Genomic DNA, 20,371 nt, shown 5'->3' with positions numbered 1-20,371 from the left:
CAGTCGGATAAACACACCAAACAGTCTACCCGACCGCTCGGCGCCATCCCCATGGTCCTAAAGCACACCGTTGCAGTGTTTTGTATCACATTCCAATGATAAAACTGGGGAGGGGACAAAAATGCAATTTCAGAATGTGGGGGGGGACATAACCGCCCCATCCCCAGTGAAAGTTGCGCCCCTGATTTGTACATTTTTAAAATAATACAAATACCTTAAGTTTCAAAAAGTCCAGCAATGCAATTACATTGAACATTACACAGGGCTGTGAATAGTGTAGCGTGACCCTGAGCTGGCGGACGAATGGTTCTTGCCTCTCTGCATGCCGGAGGTACTGCATGTTGGTTGCAACATTAAAAGTAACAAAGAAAGTTAGCAGGTCTGTTAGGAAATGCCTTTGTCACACCATCTGGATAAGGAATTAATGTGTTGCACCAGAAACTCTAAATGGGGATATGGGAAACTCCATTCGATTCATATTATTATATTCCTCTTTCATTTACAAATCTCATGACGTGACTATGAGATGTGGTTGTACCTAGGGGGATTATCATTAAACTGAGCATGCTAGCTAGCTAAATTTCGGCTAGCTAGCAATTGCTGTGAAGTCACCGATTTAAAAAATAAATAACAATTGAGTTAGCTACAGTAAGTAATCTAACTCAGCACTAAACTACTACAAACTAATTTAAATTACAGTACATTGTCAGTAGCTGAGTGTAGATGCGGTGTGGAAATCAAGCGCAGGAAACACGGGCGTTCGTGAACAGACTTTAGTCAACGAAAGCAGCACCAAACAGGCGAACAGCCAACCCAACCGGGAGGCAAAATACCAATTACGCACAAATAAACACAGTGTGTAAAACAACGATAGCGCACACAGTGCGGACTCTCGGAACACAACAAAACACGAGAGCAAATCCCGAGAGCAACAGCTTGACAAAAAACAATCACACATAACACCTGACCCAACACACGATAACTAAATAGGAAACAAAACCAAACACTAACAAGGGACAGGTGTACAAACAGACAAAACCAAACAAACATGAAACATCGAACGGTGGCAGCTAGTACTCCGGGGACGACGACCGCCGAAGCCTGCCCGAACAAGGAGGAGGAGCAGCCTCGGCCGAAACCGTGACAGTACCCCCCCCTTGATCCCGGCCTCGGGGACGACCAGGACGACGCGGAACAGGGCGCGTAGGATGACCCCGATGGAACTCGGTCAGCAGGGACAGGTCTAATATGTCCCTCCTCGGCACCCAGCACCGCTCCTCCGGGCCGTACCCCTCCCACTCCACGAGATATTGGAGACCCCCCATCCGGCGTCTCGAATCAAGGATGGACCTCACAGTGTACGCCGGAGCCCCCTCGATGTCCAACGGGGGCGGAGGAATCTCCTCTATCTCATAGTCCTGGAGTGGACCAGCTACCACCGGCCTGAGGAGAGACACATGGAACGAGGGGTTAATATTCCTGTAATCAATAGGCAGTTCTAACCTGTAACACACCTCGTTCAACCTCCTCAGGACTTTGAATGGCCCCCACAAACCGCCGACCCAGCTTCCGGCAGGGCAGGCGGAGGGGCAGGTTTCTGGTCGAGAGCCAGACTCGATCTCCAGGTGCGTATACAGGCCCCTCACTGCGGTGGAGATCGGCGCTCGTCTTATGCCAACGGATGGCCCGCTGCAGATGGACGTGGGCAGCGTTCCATGTCTCCTCCGAGCGCCGCACCCACTCATCCACCGCAGGGGCCTCGATCTGGCTCTCGTGCCAAGGTGCCAGAACCGGCTGGTACCCTAACACACACTGGAAAGGGGTTAGTTGGGTGGAGGAGTGGCGGAGAGAGTTCTGCGCCATCTCGGCCCACGGAACGTATCTCGCCCACTCCTCCGGCCGGCCCTGGCAATAAGACCTCAGAAACCTACCCACATCCTGGTTGACACGTTCAACCTGCCCATTACTCTCCGGGTGGTAACCCGAGGTAAGGCTCACCGAAACCCCCAACCGTTCCATAAAGGCTCTCCACACTCTGGAGGTGAACTGGGGGCCTCGATCAGACACTATATCCTCGGGTACCCCGTAATGCCGGAAGACATGGGTAAACAGAGCCTCAGCAGTCTGTAGGGCAGTAGGGAGACCCGGCATGGGAAGGAGACGACAGGCCTTCGAGAACCGATCCACAACGACCAGGATGGTAGTATTCCCCTGTGAGGGGGGAAGGTCTGTAACAAAGTCCACCGAGAGGTGGGACCAGGGTCGTTGTGGAACGGGCAGGGGTTGTAGCTTACCCCTGGGCAAATGTCTGGGCGCCTTACACTGTGCACACACCGAACAGGAGGAGACATAAACCCTCACATCCCTGGCTAACGTTGGCCACCAGTACATAGTGCTAAGGCAGTGAACTGTCCGGCCGATACCTGGATGTCCAGAGGAGGGGGACGTATGAGCCCAATAAATGAGGCGATCGCGTACCTCGAGCGGAACGTACGTCCGACCCACTGGACACTGTGGAGGACTTGGGTCGGTGCGTAACGCCCGCTCGATCTCTGCATCGACCTCCCATACCACCGGTGCCACCAAACAAGACTTTGGTAGTATGGGAGTGGGCTCAACGGACCTCTCCTCCGTGTCATACCGCCGAGACAGGGCATCTGCCTTCCCGTTCTGGGACCCAGGGATGTAAGTGATTTTAAACACAAACCGGGCTAGAAACATAGTCCAGCGGGCCTGGCGAGGATTCAGTCTCCTAGCTGCCCGGATGTACTCCAGGTTACGGTGGTCCGTCAAAATGAGGAAAGGGTGTTGAGCCCCCTCAAGCCAATGCCTCCACACCTTTAGGGCCTGTACCACGGCTAACAGCTCCCTGTCCCCTACGTCATAATTCCGCTCCGCCGGACTGAGCTTCTTAGAATAAAAAAGCACAGGGGCGGAGCTTAGGTGGTGTGCCAGACCGTTGTGAGAGGACGGCCCCAATACCGGCCTCGGACGCGTCTACCTCTACCTGGAATGGTAACGCGGGATCCGGATGCGCCAACACCGGCGCCGAGGTAAACAGGTCCTTCAGTCTCCCAAAAGCCCTGTCCGCCTCAGCTGACCACCGCAAGCGCACCGACCCCCCTTCAACAGAGACGTTATGGGAGCTGCCACCTGTCCAAAACCCCCGGATAAACCTCCGGTAATAATTCGCAAAACCCAAGAACTGTTGCACCTCTTTCACAGTGGTTGGGGTTTGCCAATTACGCACAGCTGACACCCGGTCAACCTCCATCTTCACCCCTGACGCAGACAACTGATAACCCAAAAAAGGAGACCGACTTCTGAAAGAACAGACATTTCTCTGCCTTGACATATAGGTCATGCTCCAACAGTCTCCTCAACACTCGGCGCACCAGGGCTACATGCTCAGCTCGGGTAGAACTGTACACCAGAATATCGTCTATGTACACGACTACTCCCTGCCCCTGCATGTCCCGGAAAATCTCATCTACAAAGGATTGGAAGACTGAGGGAGCATTCATTAACCCATATGGCATGACGAGATACTCGTAATGACCGGAGGTCGTGCTAAATGCTGTCTTCCATTCATCGCCCTCTCTAATGCGCACCAAGTTATTTGCGCTCCTGAGATCCAATTTTGTGAAGAACTGAGCACCGTGTAATGACTCCGTCATAGTCGCAATCAGAGGAAGTGGATAACTGTACTTCACCGTAATCTGATTGAGACCGCGGTAATCAATACACGGGCGCAAACCTCCATCTTTTTTCTTCACAAAAAAGAAGCTTGAGGAAGCGGGTGAAGTGGATGCCCGTATGTATCCCTGTCTCAGAGACTCGGCGATGTAAGTTTCCATCGCCTTCCTCTCCTCTTGAGACAAGGGATACACATGGCTCCGCGGGGAGTGCTGCTCCTAACTGGAGATCTATCGCACAATCCCCCGTCTATGAGGCGGCAGCTGCGCCGCCCTTGTCTTACTAAACACCAGTGTCAAATCCTCATACTGGGGGAATATGCAGTGCGGGCATTTGATTTGGACTCTCCACCGAGGTCGCCCCTATGGAAACACCCAGACATAGCCCCTCACACTGAACAGACCACCCTTTAAGAGCTTTCTCTCGCCGAAATAGTAGGATCATGGGTAATCAACCAGGGAAGTCCCAGCACCACCGGATACGCAGGAGAGTCAATCAGATAGAGCTGAATCGTCTCCTCATGACCCCCTGCGTCTTCATCCTAAGGGGCGCTGTGACCTCCCTAATTAACCCAGATCCTAACGGACGGCTATCTAGGGCATGTACAGGGAAAGGCCTATCAACGGGAAGGAGAGGAATCCCTAACTCTACACAGAACTGGCGATCTACAAAATTCCCAGCTGCGCCTGAATCTACTAGCGCCTTATGCTGGGAACGAGGTGCAACCTGTGGGAAACAAACAGGCAAGGTTATGTGAACGACAGAAAGCTCTGGGTAAGTAGGGCGCCTACTCACCTGGGAGGACTCCCCAATGCGTGGCCTGCCTTCACCTCCACCGGGGGACCTTCCCCAACACCTAGCCGCGGTGTGCCCTCCACGGCCACAGTTGGTGCAGGGAACGGCCCCCCTCGGGTTCCTACTCCTCCGTTCTCTAACGCCAGCACCTCCGAGCTCCATAGGGCTCGGCTCGGAGGTGCCGGAAGGTGGAATGGGCAACCCCCACCCGGGACGTCCACGGGTGGCGAGCAGGGTGTCCAGCCGAATGGCCATGTCGACCAGTTGGTCAAACGACAACGTGGTATCCCTGCACGCCAACTCTCTCTGGACGTCCTCCCGGAGGCTGCAGCGGAAGTGGTCTATGAGGGCCCGCTCATTCCACCCTGCATCTGCCGCTAGAGTCCGGAACTCCAAAGCAAAATCCTGTGCGCTCCTCATCCCCTGTCGGAGGTAGAACAGACGCTCCCCCGCCGCCTTCCCTTCTGGTGGATGGTCAAACACGGCACGGAAGCGGCGGGAGAACTCCGCATAGGTAATAGTAGCGGCGTCTATTCTCCTCCATTTGGCGTTGGCCCACTCCAACGCCTTGCCGGTGAGACAGGAGATGAGGGCGGAGACGCTCTCGTGTCCCGAGGGTGCCGGGTGTACGGTGGCGAGGTAGAGCTCCACTTGCAGCAGGAACCCTTGACACCCGGCAGCGGAGCCGTCGTACGCCCTCGGGAGCGAGAGCCGAATCCCGCTGGGTTCCGGAAGGGGGACAGGAGGACTGACCGATGGGGATGGTCCGGTAGGTGGGGGCGTGGGTACCCCGCTGCTTTCCCATCGGTGGAGAGTGTTCATCACCCGATCCAGGGCGTGACCGATCTGGTTGATCCTGTCCTCCTGCCCACGAAGACGGTCCTCCATGATGTCCGTTGGCGCGGTTGCTCCTGCTGATTCCATGGGTTGATGTGTGATTCTGTCAGTAGCTGAGTGTAGATGCGGTGTGGAAATCAAGTGCAGGAAACACGGGCGTTCGTGGAACAGACTTTAGTCAACGAAAGCAGCACCAAACAGGCGAACAGCCAACCCAACCGGGAGGCAAAATACCAATTACGCACAAATAAACACAGTGCGTAAAACAACGATAAGCGCACACAGTGCGGACTCTCGAACACAACAAAACACGAGAGCAAATCCCGAGAGCAACAGCTTGACAAAAAACAATCACACATAACACCTGACCCAACACACGATAACTAAATAGAAAACAAAATCAAACACTAACAAGGGACAGGTGTACAAACAGACAAAACCAAACAAACATGAAACATCGAACGGTGGCAGCTAGTACTCCGGGGACGACGACCGCCGAAGCCTGCCCGAACAAGGAGGAGGAGCAGCCTCGGCCGAAACCGTGACATACATAAAGGTTAAGTTACTTACTTCGTTTTCACACTTGGTCCCTTTCAGACAATTTTTGTGAACTCAGTGCGGTTTGCTTAATTTTTTGTGCAGTATGAACACTCCAAAGGAACTCAGACCCCTCAAGAGCCCCCGAAGCGATCTGAATTCAGACCATCTCGGGAGGTGGTCTGAGTTCGGTTCTCTTGAATTCTGCAGTCCGGTTCCCTTTTTTTGTGAACACAAAGCTGAGGTTTGCTTGTCATTATTCCGGCACCACACACTAGATTACTGCAACACCGTTTCCCGTGCCGTAGCCCCTCACATTGGTGCCACAAAAGAGAGAAAATTATGATGTGCAGGTTCGTGGAAAAAAACGTGTGCTGTTTTTGGACATTGATTAGTGATTGTCTAGGATTAGTGAGGATCTAGGACAGTTTTTAGTTCCGATTATTTGTTTGCAATTTATGATCTATAGGCTAAGAGAGCTTCATAAGCTGTTTATTCGATTGAGGGGTTTGAATAGTGTTAGAAGATGACAACACATTTGGTGAGAATCACAACATTATATTATAGCTCTTAAAGGGGGCAGTAGCCTACACTGGGTGTACAATGTTCAATTATTTTTCCTAATCTTGATTATTCTTTTGAACACAATCTTATAAATGTGAACTGTGGCATGCACATGGAATTTTGACTTGGGAGCACTAGTGCCGGTCAGATAATACATTAAATGTCACATAGTTACATGTATTGTGTGGGTGCCATCACTGACAGGTGGATAGGGAGCAGATACATATGGGGTTCATGAAAATGATTGGAGTGTGGAGAGACTTGGAGTCAAGGGTCTGAAATACTGGGATACACACTTGAACAAGTGATGAGAAATACAGGAGTACACACTTGAACAGGTGACATGTATCATTGTTTCATGTCCAGTGTGCTCAGGCTGTTTTTACATTTGTACCATTGAGTGGCACGCATCAGGAGCAAAGTCATTTGTATAATTCTACAGTGTCTGTGAAAACTATTAGCACAGGCAAGTCTAATTAGGCTTAGCCAGAGTGAAGTATGTCTTAATATATGGATCTGGTCTTAGCTGTACCACAGCCTCTGCCATAGAAACACATGGAGCATGGCCTTCTGTCTGTGGTTGCACCTTTACAATGCAGAAAACCATTCATCTCTAGTCCAAACTGTTCAAAACTTAAGACCTATTTTACCGGAGCTACATTATTATTATTTTTGCTGCAGATTCGTGGGACACTCTTAAAGGGGTACAAACAAATTAACCATCATGATTAAGGAACTATGAAAATATAAACATTTTTTATTTATTTAAAAAGTTTGTCACAGAAAACAGATGATTTGCAGTATGGATCAGATTAAATGGAGGTCATTACAACTAAATAAATGAATAGGGAAATGTTTTATGTGCCGCAGAATTTAATATCCCATTAAGGTGTGTCACAGTAAAAAAAAAAGGTTGGGAACCACTTCCCTAAGGTGCAGTATTGGATATTTTAAGTACGAATTGCAAGGGTGCAATTATGTACCTATAACTACAGGTACAAAGGACGTACCTTACAGGGTACCACTACAGTGGCACGCATTTGTACACCTTTAAGAACAAATCTAAACCTTTTCTACTGAGTGCATCTCTATCTCTCTTTCTCTCTATCCTTTCTCTCTCTCTCCACTTCCGCTCCCTCTTCTTTAATTATCCCCTAGATAGAATTATCTTCAATCCGATTAACTGCAGTTGGAACCCACGGAATAACACATTTGTTTTCTCATACATTGAAACAGCAAAAAAATTAGAAAATAAAAAAGCTTTGTCTTTACGATAAAAATCAGCTTTAAATGGTGAGTTGATACATTGAGTCTGTCTGGCTCCTGTCAAAGTAACTGGACAGCTAGCAGTTGGGATAAATTAAACATACTATGTTCCACTATGTCCTCCTAGCCATCTTTTACACTGCTCGACCTATCTCCCTATCCATCGAGTGATGTAAAAGCCATTATAAAACAAAGATAGAGAGAATAGAAAACATTTCTGTGAACCCTGCAGACAAAGCAATTGGTGAAGAATTGGTGATTATTCTGTTTGTTTTTCCGGTGACCGACGTAAACAAATATAAAAGGGAATGCAGGGGAGATGGAATCTTAATATGTATCATTTGTATTGCATGTGTGTGACAGGAGGAAGAGATGGAGCACATTTAGATTGATAATTGCACTGGTCAATAATGACGGGTTGCCGGTTTTACATTCCATTATAGGAGCACCAGGCCTGGGGACTTTCATCACAGCCAGATAAATAAAAGGACAGGGGCCAGAAGAGATTCATATACCAGGTAAATTAGTGTTTTATGAGGGGGATTAGGCCCAGATCTCTATGACATGGTGCGTTAGAATAGCACGCGTTGATACGAGAGGGGCTTTCTAATGCAGTACTGATAGCATGGCAACCTCCGTCCAACACATTCCCTAGACCCCTCAAACTCAACTCTGGACCTCGAAGCCAGTTCCACTGCGTTTTTTCATTGTTCCCCTCTAATCAGGGACTGATTTAGACCTGGAACACTAGGTGGGTGTAATTAATTATCAGGTAGAACAGAAACCAGCAGGCTCCAGACCTCGTAGGGTAAGAGTTGAATACCCCTGCCCTAGACAATCTATCAAAGCCATATCACGGTCACAGCTAGGGCTGGGAAGGACAGTGTGACATCCATTATAGGGGTCTGGTTGTTGAGCCGTTTGTCTTTTGTAAAGCCCGCCCAAAACATGACAGACAAACAACAGCTCTCAAATGTTTTATCATACAGAACAACACAACAACAACACAGGCACATAGGCATAGACGCACGGACACAGTCACACGCACAAGAGCACACACACACACACACACACACACACACACACACACACACACACACACACACACACACACACAGCCACCTGTGAGAGGCAACTGCAGTATGATGTGACAGCCCAGTGAAGCATGTGTGAAATAATAAACTGATTGTATAAACAGCCCCCAAAATGTGTGTTCACTAAAAACTGCTCATTAAACTGTGTTAACCTGCAGTGGTAATACCTACAGGGAGACACTCTGAGGCAGGCACACCTGTTTCTCAGCTGGAAGCTACTTCCCTCTTACCCACCTTCCTTTTACCAGTTAATAACAACACAATTCATCTGCACAGTGCATCTCACCTATCCAGCAAAAACAACAGACATACTGGAGGAAGAGAAGAAAGAGGAAGAGAAGCACAATGTGGAGGAAGATGATAATGAGGAAACTGGAAAATCATTTCAGCACCCCAAAAACGTGTGTGCATCTGTTCAGCGACATTCCTGAGTCCTCGAACACATTCAGAGCTGTAGTCGTCACCAGTCATAGGCGAGTCGTCCTCGGTTGGGAGCGGTCTATTTAAATGATAATGCCAGAGAAGCCGGTGTTTCTTGGATATATTGGCACGGGTGTTGTTAGGCCTGAGACGAAGTCGACAAATCGTGCCAATATATCCAACAAACACCGGCTTTTCTCTCTGTCATTCAATGCAGTATCCCCCAAATCTGCATGCCTGGGTATTATAGCCTTCTCTTTTTCCCATTCATCCATAGTCATGCCGCCGAAAATAACAAAATAAATGTTCCACTCATCCATTTTAGTTTCGCAACAAAGTATTGATTTAGCCAGTCAACTGAAAAAAAAGTGTTGTATGTTGCTATGACAACCAGCTCAATTTGCTGTCTGTCTCGTTCGGACACTTTATATGGGATGGTGGAGATTGCAATTTAATATTAAAACAATATTGAAATGTCGGAGAGACAGACAGCAAGGTTTATACAAATCTCTGCTTTTGAAAACCAAATGCTAGTCTAAAAGAAATGGGAGATAACGTCTAGATGCTTTTTATAGTGGAGATCAAGTTTGTACATCTCCTGGCAGGGTTGATGAGAGAGTGGATTACGCAGTCAGATGGAACAGAGTAAATAGGCATTTCAACATCATAGATTTAGCCGGTGGTAACTTGTGAAATAGACACCAGCTGGAATGCAGTTTTAACCAATCAGCATTCAGGATTAGACCCACCCATTGTATAATTGCTAATTGAGCCCCACAAGGCGCCACCACGACAAACACCATCTGTACTAAACACACACTTCCCCTGCCTGGGGAGGCCTACACACATGCACACACACACGGACGCACACACCCACACAGTACACAACAAGTGCCTACAGCAAGTTGCTTTTCCTCAAGCAAATTGATTATTTACTTAGAAATACAAGTACTGGTACTTGAGACATATTGTGTTCTTTGACTCAGACCTGAGTCAGTAGAGCTTATAGTATGTTGAAATGTATGTTATGAATGGCATATATTGAACAGCCTAGCAGGTTCAGAGAAAACAAAGGCAGTACATACCATTGGGGCTCTCTTCATCGATGGTCACTATGGTAGCAGGGGGGCCTGACCGGGACAGTTTACATTCTGTATGGTGGAGAGAGAAGGCAATAAAATACATCAATACCACAAGGAGCCTTATGTGATAAGCTGATTTCAACTGTCATAACTGGTTATGAATGGTTTCATCCTTTCTATTACTGTTGAAGCACATTGATGGGTTGAAGGACATTGACACAAAACCACAGTGATGACCAACTCACTACAATACATGACAACCATGTGGGGGACAACATGAACACAGTGTTTACTACAGGGAGGTGCACAGATGGAAATTACTCTGAGTACACAGAGAGAAAGAAATAGGATAGATAAACAGAGAGAGAGAGAGGAAAAGTAAAGGTTTACCCTCTTACCCTCGTACTGCCAGTCTGTAGAGATCAGGGTTAGTGGTGCCAAAAGGAAAGCACAAAAGAACCATGGGAGAAAAGAATAGCATGAAATTGTTGGTTTTGAGAAGAGGTTTGATGTTAGAGGAGAGAAAAAAACATTAGAGTATAGGAAAGGGGGAGGGTAGTGAAGGAATAGAGAGTAAGTTAATCATAATAACTAACAACTACAACTTAAGAAATCTTTGGATGCATGTCATTTGGCATGGGAGTCGGAAAGAATTATAAAGATACATTCATCACAACATAGTTAGCCTATTTTCTACATACAATTGTAGCTTGGAAATGATCCAAAGAGAACACCATATTTTATTTCGTGTTGACATCTTTTCCAGGGTGTTGGTGTTTGTATGTTTGTTTTCCAACATTCTCCGTCTGTGACTCTTCCCTCTTGAGTAGCCTCCCGGAGTTAGAAAATAATATCAGAGATGCTTGCTGATCACTGCCTCACTCCTGGAATTATGTATTCATATGAGTTCTGTATTCATACAACTAAACATTGCTTAGTCATGCTGAAATTCCTAAATACCACAGCCTGTAATGGTCCTCAGATTGGTAATGCGGTGTGAAACCTACTGTTGAAGTTGGTATAGACATATACACACACCACAGCAAAGCTGCTTATAGATTTATCCACTTATCTGGCCGGGCAAATTCTAAAAAGCTAAATTGTGAAGAAGTCAGGAGTTGTGTAGCGAGTTAACTTGGTTCAATTGGGAAAGGGGTACGAGAGCCAAAAAGATGAGGGCTACATTGTCCAACCAGCAAGCACCAAAGCAAAGCTATTTGGAAGAGAACACAACTTATCATAATATTTTGAGGATATCTTTGACACACAGGAGAACATGGACAGAGAGGATGAAAATGGAATTGGAGAGAAAGGGATAAGAGAGCGAGAGAAAGAAAGAAAGAAAGAAAAAAGAAAAGAAAGAAAAAGAAGAAAGAAAGAAAGAAAGAAAGAAAGAAAGAAAGAAAGAACCCTATAACCTGGACACCCACCTGAGCGACCCATACACCAAAGAGAAGTTCTGGGCTCTGGGATATAACAGCCGTTGAGTATCTGATTTTATGGTGGATTGTGGAGGAGGGGGGTTGAGTGTGTTGGAGTATGTGAGTATGTGCGTGTGTGCTTGTCTGGCATCTGTTGTGGGGGGGTGGGGATGTTGGGGGGGAGGGGGGGGGGGTATGGGATGGACCATGGGTTATATGTTAGAATCCTACGCGTGAACTGCCGACATTATTACGCATATTAATTGATAATGATGGAAAATAGGATATGGTATATATATATATACAGTTATATAGATAAAAAATATAGAGGTGAAAGAATTGGAAATGCTTTTGGCGGTTAATCTGCTTCTGTTTTGTGGGTGGCACTGTGTGCCATTTTCGATGGATGGGTCCTGGCCTCTCGGGGCCTTAGGGATACGGAGGGACGTGGGTGGGATGCTGATCACTGGGATGACGGCTCAACTTGGGATGGGGAGGGGCTTTAGCGGGGGAATTAGTGGAGAACAATTGAAGGGTTACTCCGTAGCAATGCAAATATCACGGTACAGCTACAGTGGGGGAAAAAATTATTTAGTCAGCCACCATTTGTGCAAGTTCTCCCACTTAAAAAGATTAGAGAGGCCTGTAATTTTCATCATAGGTACACGTCAACTATGACAGACAAAATGAGAAAAAAAATTCCAGAAAATCACATTGTAGGATTTTTAATGAATTTATTTGCTGTACGAGATTTGACGAGATTTGACGTGACTTCCGTCTCGCTTCCGCATTGTCTCCGTACTGCTGTGCTGTTTGTTGCTACTTGGCTACCTGCCAAACTATTCACGTTTTACTTTTAATAAACGTTTAATCAATCTTTGTGTTCAACAAATTTACCAACTTTTTAGTTTTGTCCTCACTCATCTTTTTTCGTTAAACTTTTTCACCCCGGACGTTTATCCCGAGACAGAAGAGTCATTTTCCTGTGCGTTTTAGCTGCCAACTTTACGTTATTTTCCTTTTTTCCATCGCAACTTTTTCCCCTTATTCAACTTTTTCACTCCGGACGCTTTATCTGGACATGGTTCATCAACATCTTCAACAGCCGAAGCTAAGTAGTAACATTAACATGATGTCTTCTAATTGCAGTCGCTGTACTCACAATATACAGGAGAACGATCGCCTTACGGCGAAAAATAGCTGTGCTACAAGCCCAGCTTCAGACGCAATCGTTAGGCAAGGGTAATCTCAGTGTAGGAAAGGAAGAAACAGCGTCTGTGCCACCAGTAAGTACAGACAGTAACGTTAGTATAAATCCCCCCGCACAGTCCCCGCGGCCGGACAACTTTCTCATGGCTTCTGGAGGGAAATACTGTTGGAATGCTCAACCGGTGTCGCTCATTCAGCCGACAGAAACCTTCAACCGGTTTTCCCCATTATGTAGCGAGTCGGAGTCTGAGTCTGAGTCTTCTCTAGTCTCTACTCCTCCCGTTACGGGGGTCTGAGACGCCCGAAGGCTCCCACCATTAGCTCTGACAAATTGAAAACCCTAGTCATTGGCGACTCCATTACCCGCAGTATTAGACTTAAAACGAATCACCCAGCGATCATACACTGTTTACCAGGGGGCAGGGCTACCGACGTTAAGGCTAATCTAAAGATGGTGCTGGCTAAAGCTAAAACTGGCAAGTGTAGAGAGTATAGAGATATTGTTATCCACGTCGGCACCAACGATGTTAGGATGAAACAGTCAGAGGTCACCAAGTGCAACATAGCTTCAGCTTGTAAATCAGCTAGAAAGATGTGTCGGCATCGAGTAATTGTCTCTGGCCCCCCTCCCAGTTAGGGGAAGTGACGAGCTCTACAGCAGAGTCTCAGCACTTAATCGCTGGTTGAAAACTGTTTTCTGCCCCTCCCAAAAGATAACATTTGTGGATAATTGGCCCTCTTTCTGGGACTCACCCACAAACAGGACCAAGCCTGACCTGCTGAGGAGTGACGGACTCCATCCTAGCTGGAGGGGTGCTCTCCTCTTATCTACCAACATAGATAGGGCTCTAACTCCTCTAGCCCCACAGTGAAATAGGGTGCAGGCCAGGCAGCAGGCTGTTAGCCAACCTGCCAGCTTAGTGGAGTCTGCCAATAGCACAGTCAGTGTAGTCAGCTCAGCCATACCCATTGAGACTGTGTCTGTGCCTCGACCTAGGTTGGGCAAAACTAAACATGGCGGTGTTCACCCTAGCAATCTTATTAGGATAAAGACCTCCTCCATTCCTGCCATTATTGAAAGAGATCGTGATACCTCACATCTCAAAATAGGGTTACTTAATGTTAGATCCCTCACTTCAAAGGCAGTCATAGTCAATGAACTAATCACTGATCATAATCTCGATGTGATTGGCCTGACTGAAACATGGCTTAAGCCTGATGAATTTGCTGTGTTAAATGAGGCCTCACCTCCTGGTTACACTAGTGACCATATTCCCCGTGCATCCCGCAAAGGCGGAGGTGTTGCTAACATTTACGATAGCAAATTTCAATTTACAAAAAAAAAAATGGCGTTTTCATCTTTTGAGCTTCTAGTCATGAAATCTATGCAGCCTACTCAATCACTTTTTATAGCTACTGTTTATAGGCCTCCTGGGCCATATACAGCGTTCCTCTCTGAGTTTCCTGAATTCCTATCAGACCTTGTAGTCATAGCAGATCATATTCTAATTTTTGGTGATTTTAATATTCACATGGAGAAGTCCACAGACCCACTCCAAAAGTCTTTCGGAGCCATTATCGACTCAGTGGGTTTTGTCCAACATGTCTCTGGACCTACTCACTGCCACAGTCATACTCTGGACCTAGTTTTGTCCCATGGAATAAATGTTGTAGATCTTAATGTTTTTCCACAAAATCCTGGACTATCGGACCACCATTTTATTACATTTGCAATCGCAACAAATAATCTGCTCAGACCCCAACCAAGGAGCATCAAAAGTCGTGCTATAAATTCTCAAACAACACAAAAATTCATTGATGCCCTTCCAGACTCCTTCTGCCTACCCAAGGACGTCAGAGGACAAAAATCAGTTAACCACTTAACTGAGGAACTCAATTTAACCTTGCGCAATACCCTAGATGCAGTTGCACCCCTAAAAACGAAAAACATTTGTCATAAGAAACTAGCTCCCTGGTATACAGAAAATACCCGAGCTTTGAAGCAAGCTTCCAGGAAATTGGAACGGAAATGGCGCCACACCAAACTGGAAGTCTTCCGACTAGCTTGGAAAGACAGTACCGTGCAGTACCGAAGAGCCCTCACTGCTGCTCGATCATCCTACTTTTTCCAACTTAATTGAGGAAAATAAGAACAATCCAAAATTTCTTTTTTGATACTGTTGCAAAGCTAACTAAAAAGCAGCATTCCCCAAGAGAGGATGGCTTTCACTTCAGCAGTGATAAATTCATGAACTTCTTTGAGGAAAAGATCATGACCATTAGAAAGCAAATTACGGACTCCTCTTTGAATCTGCGTATTCCTCCAGGGCTTAGCTGTCCTGGATCTGCACAGCTCTGCGAGGGCCTGGGATCGGGAGAGACACTTAAGTGTTTTAGTACTATATCTCTTGACACAATGATGAAAATAATCATGGCCTCTAAACCTTCAAGCTGCATACTGGATCCTATTCCTACTAAACTGCTGAAGGAGCTGCTTCCTGTGCTTGGCCCTCCTATGTTGAACATAATAAACAGCTCTCTATCCACCGGATGTGTACCAAACTCACTAAAAGTGGCAGTGATAAAGCCTCTCTTGAAAAAGCCAAACCTTGACCCGGAAAATATAAAAAACTATCGGCCTATATCGAATCTTCCATTCCTCTCAAAAATTTTAGAAAAAGCTGTTGCGCAGCAACTCACTGCCTTTCTGAAGACAAACAATGTATACGAAATGCTTCAGTCTGGTTTTAGACCCCATCATAGCACTGAGACTGCACTTGTGAAGGTGGTAAATGACCTTTTAATGGCGTCAGACCGAGGCTCTGCATCTGTCCTCGTGCTACTAGACCTTAGTGCTGCCTTTGACACCATCGATCACCACATTCTTTTGGAGAGACTGGAAACCCAAATTGGTCTACACGGACAAGTTCTGGCCTGGTTTAGATCCTACCTGTCGGAAAGATATCAGTTTGTCTCTGTGAATGGTCTGTCCTCCGACAAATCAACTGTACATTTCGGTGTTCCTCAAGGTTCCGTTTTAGGACCACTATTGTTTTCACTATATATTTTACCTCTTGGGGATGTTATTCGAAAACATAATGTTAACTTTCACTGCTATGCGGATGACACACAGCTGTACATTTCAATGAAACATGGTGAAGCCCCAAAATTGCCCTCGCTAGAAGCCTGTGTTTCAGACATAAGGAAGTGGATGGCTGAAAACTTTTTCACTTTTAAACTCGGACAAAACAGAGATGCTTGTTCTAGGTCCCAAGAAACAAAGAGATCTTCTGTTAAATCTGACAATTCATCTAGATGGTTGTAAAGTCGTCTCAAATAAAACTGTGAAGGACCTCAGTGTTACTCTTGACCCTGATCTCTCTTTTGACGAACATATCAAGACTGTTTCAAGGACAGCTTTTTTCCATCTACGTAACATTGCAAAAATCAGAAATTTTCTGTCCAAAAATGATGCAGAAAAATTAATCCATGCATTTGTTACTTCTAGGTTAGACTACTGCAATGCTCTATTTTCCGGCTACCCGGATAAAGCACTAAATAAACTTCAGTTAGTGCTAAATACGGCTGCTAGAATCCTGACTAGAACCAAGAAATTTGATCATATTACTCCAGTGCTAGCTTCCCTACACTGGCTTCCTGTTAAGGCAAGGGCTGATTTCAAGGTTTTACTGTTAACCTATAAAGCATTACATGGGCTTGCTCCTACCTATCTTTCCGAGTTGGTCCTGCCGTACATACCAATACGTACGCTACGGTCACAAGACGCAGGCCTCCTAATTGTCCCTAGAATTTCTAAGCAAACAGCGGGAGGCAGGGCTTTCTCCTATAGATCTCCATTTTTATGGAACAGTCTGCCTACCCATGTGAGAGAGCGCAGACTCGGTCTCAACCTTTAAGTCTTTACTGAAGACTTATCTCTTCAGTAGGTCATATGATTGAGTGTAGTCTGGCCCAGGAGTGTGAAGGTGAACGGAAAGGCTGGAGCAACGAACAGCCCTTGCTGTCTCTGCCGGGCCGGTTCCCCTCTCCACTGGGGTTCTCTGCCTCTAACCCTGTTGCAGGGGCTGAGTCACTGGCTTGCTGGTGCTCTTTCATGCCGTCCCTGGGAGGGGTGCGTCACTTGAGTGGGTTGAGTTACTGACGTGATCTTCCTGTCTGGGTTGGCGCCCCCCTTGGTTTGTGCTGTGGTGGAGACCTCTGTGGGCTATACTCGGCCTTGTCTCAGGATTGTAAGTTGGTGGTTGGGGATATCCCTCTAGTGGTGCGGGGGCTGTGCTTTGGCGGAGTGGGTGGGGTTATATCCTTCCTGTTTGGCCCTGTCCGGGGTTTCTTCGGATGGGGCCACAGTGTCTCGGACCGCTCCTGTCTCAGCCTCCAGTATTTATGCTGCAGTAGTTTATGTGTCGGGGGCTGGGGTTAGTTGGTTATACCTGGAGTACTTCTCCTGTCTTATCCAGTGTCCTGTGTGAATTTAAGTATGCTCTCTCTAATTCTCTCGTTCTCTCTTTCTCTCTGAGAACCTGAGCCCTAGGACCATACGTCAGGACTACCGGGCATGATGACACCTTGCTGTCCCCAGTCCGCCTGGCCTTGCTGCTATTCCAGTTTCAACTGTTCTGCCTGCGGCTACGAAACCCCCTACCTGTCCCAGACCTGCTGTTTTCAACTCTTTAATGATCGGCTATGAAAAGCCAACTGAGAGACCTGAGCCCTAGGACCATACGTCGGGACTACCGGCCGTGGTGACTCCTTGCTGTCCCCAGTCCGCCTGGCCTTGCTGCTATTCCAGTTTCAACTGTTCTGCCTGCGGTTATGGAACCCCTACCTGTCCCAGACCTGCTGTTTTCAACTCTTAATGATCGGCTATGAAAAGCCAACTGAGATTTATTCCTGATTATTATTTGACCATGCTTGTCACTTATGAACATTTTTGAACATCTTGGCATGGTTCTGTTATAATCTCCACCCGGCACAGCCAGAAGAGGACTGGCCACCCCTCATAGCCTGGTTCCTCTCTAGGTTTCTTCCTAGGCTTTCGCCTTTCTAGGGAGTTTTTCCTAGCCACCGTGCTTCTACACCTGCATTACTAGCTGTTTGGGGTTTTAGGCTGGGTTTCTGTACAGCACTTCGAGATATTAGCTGATGTAAGAAGGGCTATATAAAATAAAATTGATTGATTGATTTGCAAATTATGGTGGAAAATAAGTCTTTGGTCAATAACTAAAGTTTCTCAATACTTTGTTATATACCCTTTGTTGGCAATGACACAGGTCAAACGTTTTCTGTAAGTCTTCACAAGGTTTTCACACACTGTTGCTGGTATTTTGGCCCATTCCTCCATGCAGATCTCCTCTAGAGCAGTGATGTTTTGGGGCTGTCGCTGGGCAACACGGACTTTCAACTCCCTCCAAAGATTTTCTATGGAGATGAGATCTGGAGACTGGCTAGGCCACTCCAGGACCTTGAAATGCTTCTTACGAAGCCACTCCTTTGTTGCCCGGGCGGTGTGTTTGGGATCATTGTCATGCTGAAAGACCCAGCCATGTTTCATCTTCAATGCCCTTGCTGATGGAAGGAGGTTTTCACTCAAAATCTCACGATACATGGCCCCATTCATTCTTTCCTTTACACGGATCAGTCGTCCTGTTCCCTTAGCAGAAAAACAGCCCCAAACAATGATGTTTCCACCCCCATGCTTCACAGTAGGTATGGTGTTCTTTGGATGCAACTCAGCATTCTTTGTCCTCCAAACACGACGAGTTGAGTTTTTACCAAAAAGTTATATTTTGGTTTCATCTGACCATATGACATTCTCCCAATCCTCTTCTGGATCATCCAAATGCACTCTAGCAAACTTCAGACGGGCCTGGACATGTACTGGCTTAAGCAGGGGGACACGTCTGGCAATGCAGGATTTGAGTCCCTGGCGGCGTAGTGTGTTACTAATGGTAGGCTTGTTACTTTGGTCCCAGCTCTCTGCAGGTCATTCACTAGGTCCCCCGTGTGGTTCTGGGATTTTTGCTCACCGTTCTTGTGATCATTTTGACCCCACGGGGTGAGATCTTGCGTGGAGCCCCAGATCGAGGGAGATTATCAGTGGTCTTGTATGTCTTCCGTTTCCTAATAATTGCTCCCACAGTTGATTTCTTCAAACCAAGCTGCTTACCTATTGCAGATTCAGTCTTCCCAGCCTGGTGCAGGTCTACAATTTTGTTTCTGGTGTCCTTTGACAGCTCTTTGGTCTTGGCCATAGTGGAGTTTGGAGTGTGACTGTTTGAGGTTGTGGAGAGGTGTCTTTTATACTGATAACAAGTTCAAACATGGCTTCCATTAATACAGGTAACGAGTGGAGGACAGAGGAGCCTCTTAAAGAAGAAGTTACAGGTCTGTGAGAGCCAGAAATCTTGCTTGTTTGTAGGTGACCAAATACTTATTTTCCACCATAATTTGCAAATAAATTCATTAAAAATCCTACAATGTGATTTTCTGGATTTATTTTCTCAATTTGTCTGTCATAGTTGACGTGTACCTATGATGAAAATTACAGGCCTCTCTCATCTTTTTAAGTGGGAGAACTTGCACAATTGGTGGCTGACTAAATACTTTTTTTCCCCACTGTATATGGACACTCAATCATTACGCTATTTTTTATTGGTAAATTTACAAACATATATAATGATAAATAGACTTGAAACTTGTATCTCATTATGGTGTATGGTGAAATAAGTATAGCCAGTTATAATTGTAATGGCTTAGCTGATAATAACAAAAGAAGAACAATATTTACATGGCTCAAAGAGAAGGAATATAATATCTATTGTATACAGGAATCTCATTTGTGGAAAAAAGAATGGGGCGGGGGGGATATACTTCTCCCATGGGCAAAGAAATTCAAAAGGGGTGATGATATTAATTAATAATAATTTCGATCAGAATGTGCAAATTGTCCAAATAGATACGCAAGGTAGATGGATTATTTTAAATATGTTATTGGACCATAAACAGATATGGCTCATTAACCTTTATGGACCAAATAATGATGATCCACAATTCTTTGACAATATATATAATAAATTATCAAGCCTGCAAGCAACTCAAGACAATATTATTATGGTGGGGGATTATAATACTGTTTTAAATAGCTCAATGGACCGTAAAGGAAATCACACCACAAACAATCACCCACATGCTCTTAAGGAAATGGTGAATGTCATGGATACATTAGAACTAGTAGATATATGGAGGCTTAAATATACTGATCTAGTGAGATATACATGGCAGAGACTGAATCAAGCTAGTCGTCTTGACTTCTTTCTTATCTCATTCTCGTTGGCACCAAAAGTAAAAACAAGTGTTGATAGGGGACAGAATGCGGTCGGACCATCATATAATAGGCATATACATTACTCTTACTGAATTTCCACGTGGG

At 46.1% G+C, this 20,371-nt stretch overlaps 1 protein-coding gene across 1 annotated transcript in view; it reads right to left on the bottom strand.

Moving 5' to 3' along the window:
• LOC121570887 (protocadherin-15-like) overlaps positions 1-20,371 on the bottom strand; it is a 481,652-nt gene that overhangs the window by 347,925 nt on the left and 113,356 nt on the right. Inside the window, exons 3-4 of the mRNA XM_041882214.2 lie at positions 10,690-10,704; positions 10,295-10,360 (exon numbers count right to left, since the gene is read on the bottom strand). Of these exons, the coding sequence (XP_041738148.1) occupies positions 10,295-10,360; positions 10,690-10,704 (81 nt within the window). The remainder of the gene's footprint in view (positions 1-10,294; positions 10,361-10,689; positions 10,705-20,371) is intronic.

Source organism: Coregonus clupeaformis, chromosome 1 (genome assembly GCF_020615455.1).
Source record: "Coregonus clupeaformis isolate EN_2021a chromosome 1, ASM2061545v1, whole genome shotgun sequence".
Lineage (NCBI taxonomy): Eukaryota > Metazoa > Chordata > Actinopteri > Salmoniformes > Salmonidae > Coregonus > Coregonus clupeaformis.
Note: the sequence above shows the minus strand (reverse complement) of the source record. Positions and strands in the feature narration are given on the sequence as shown.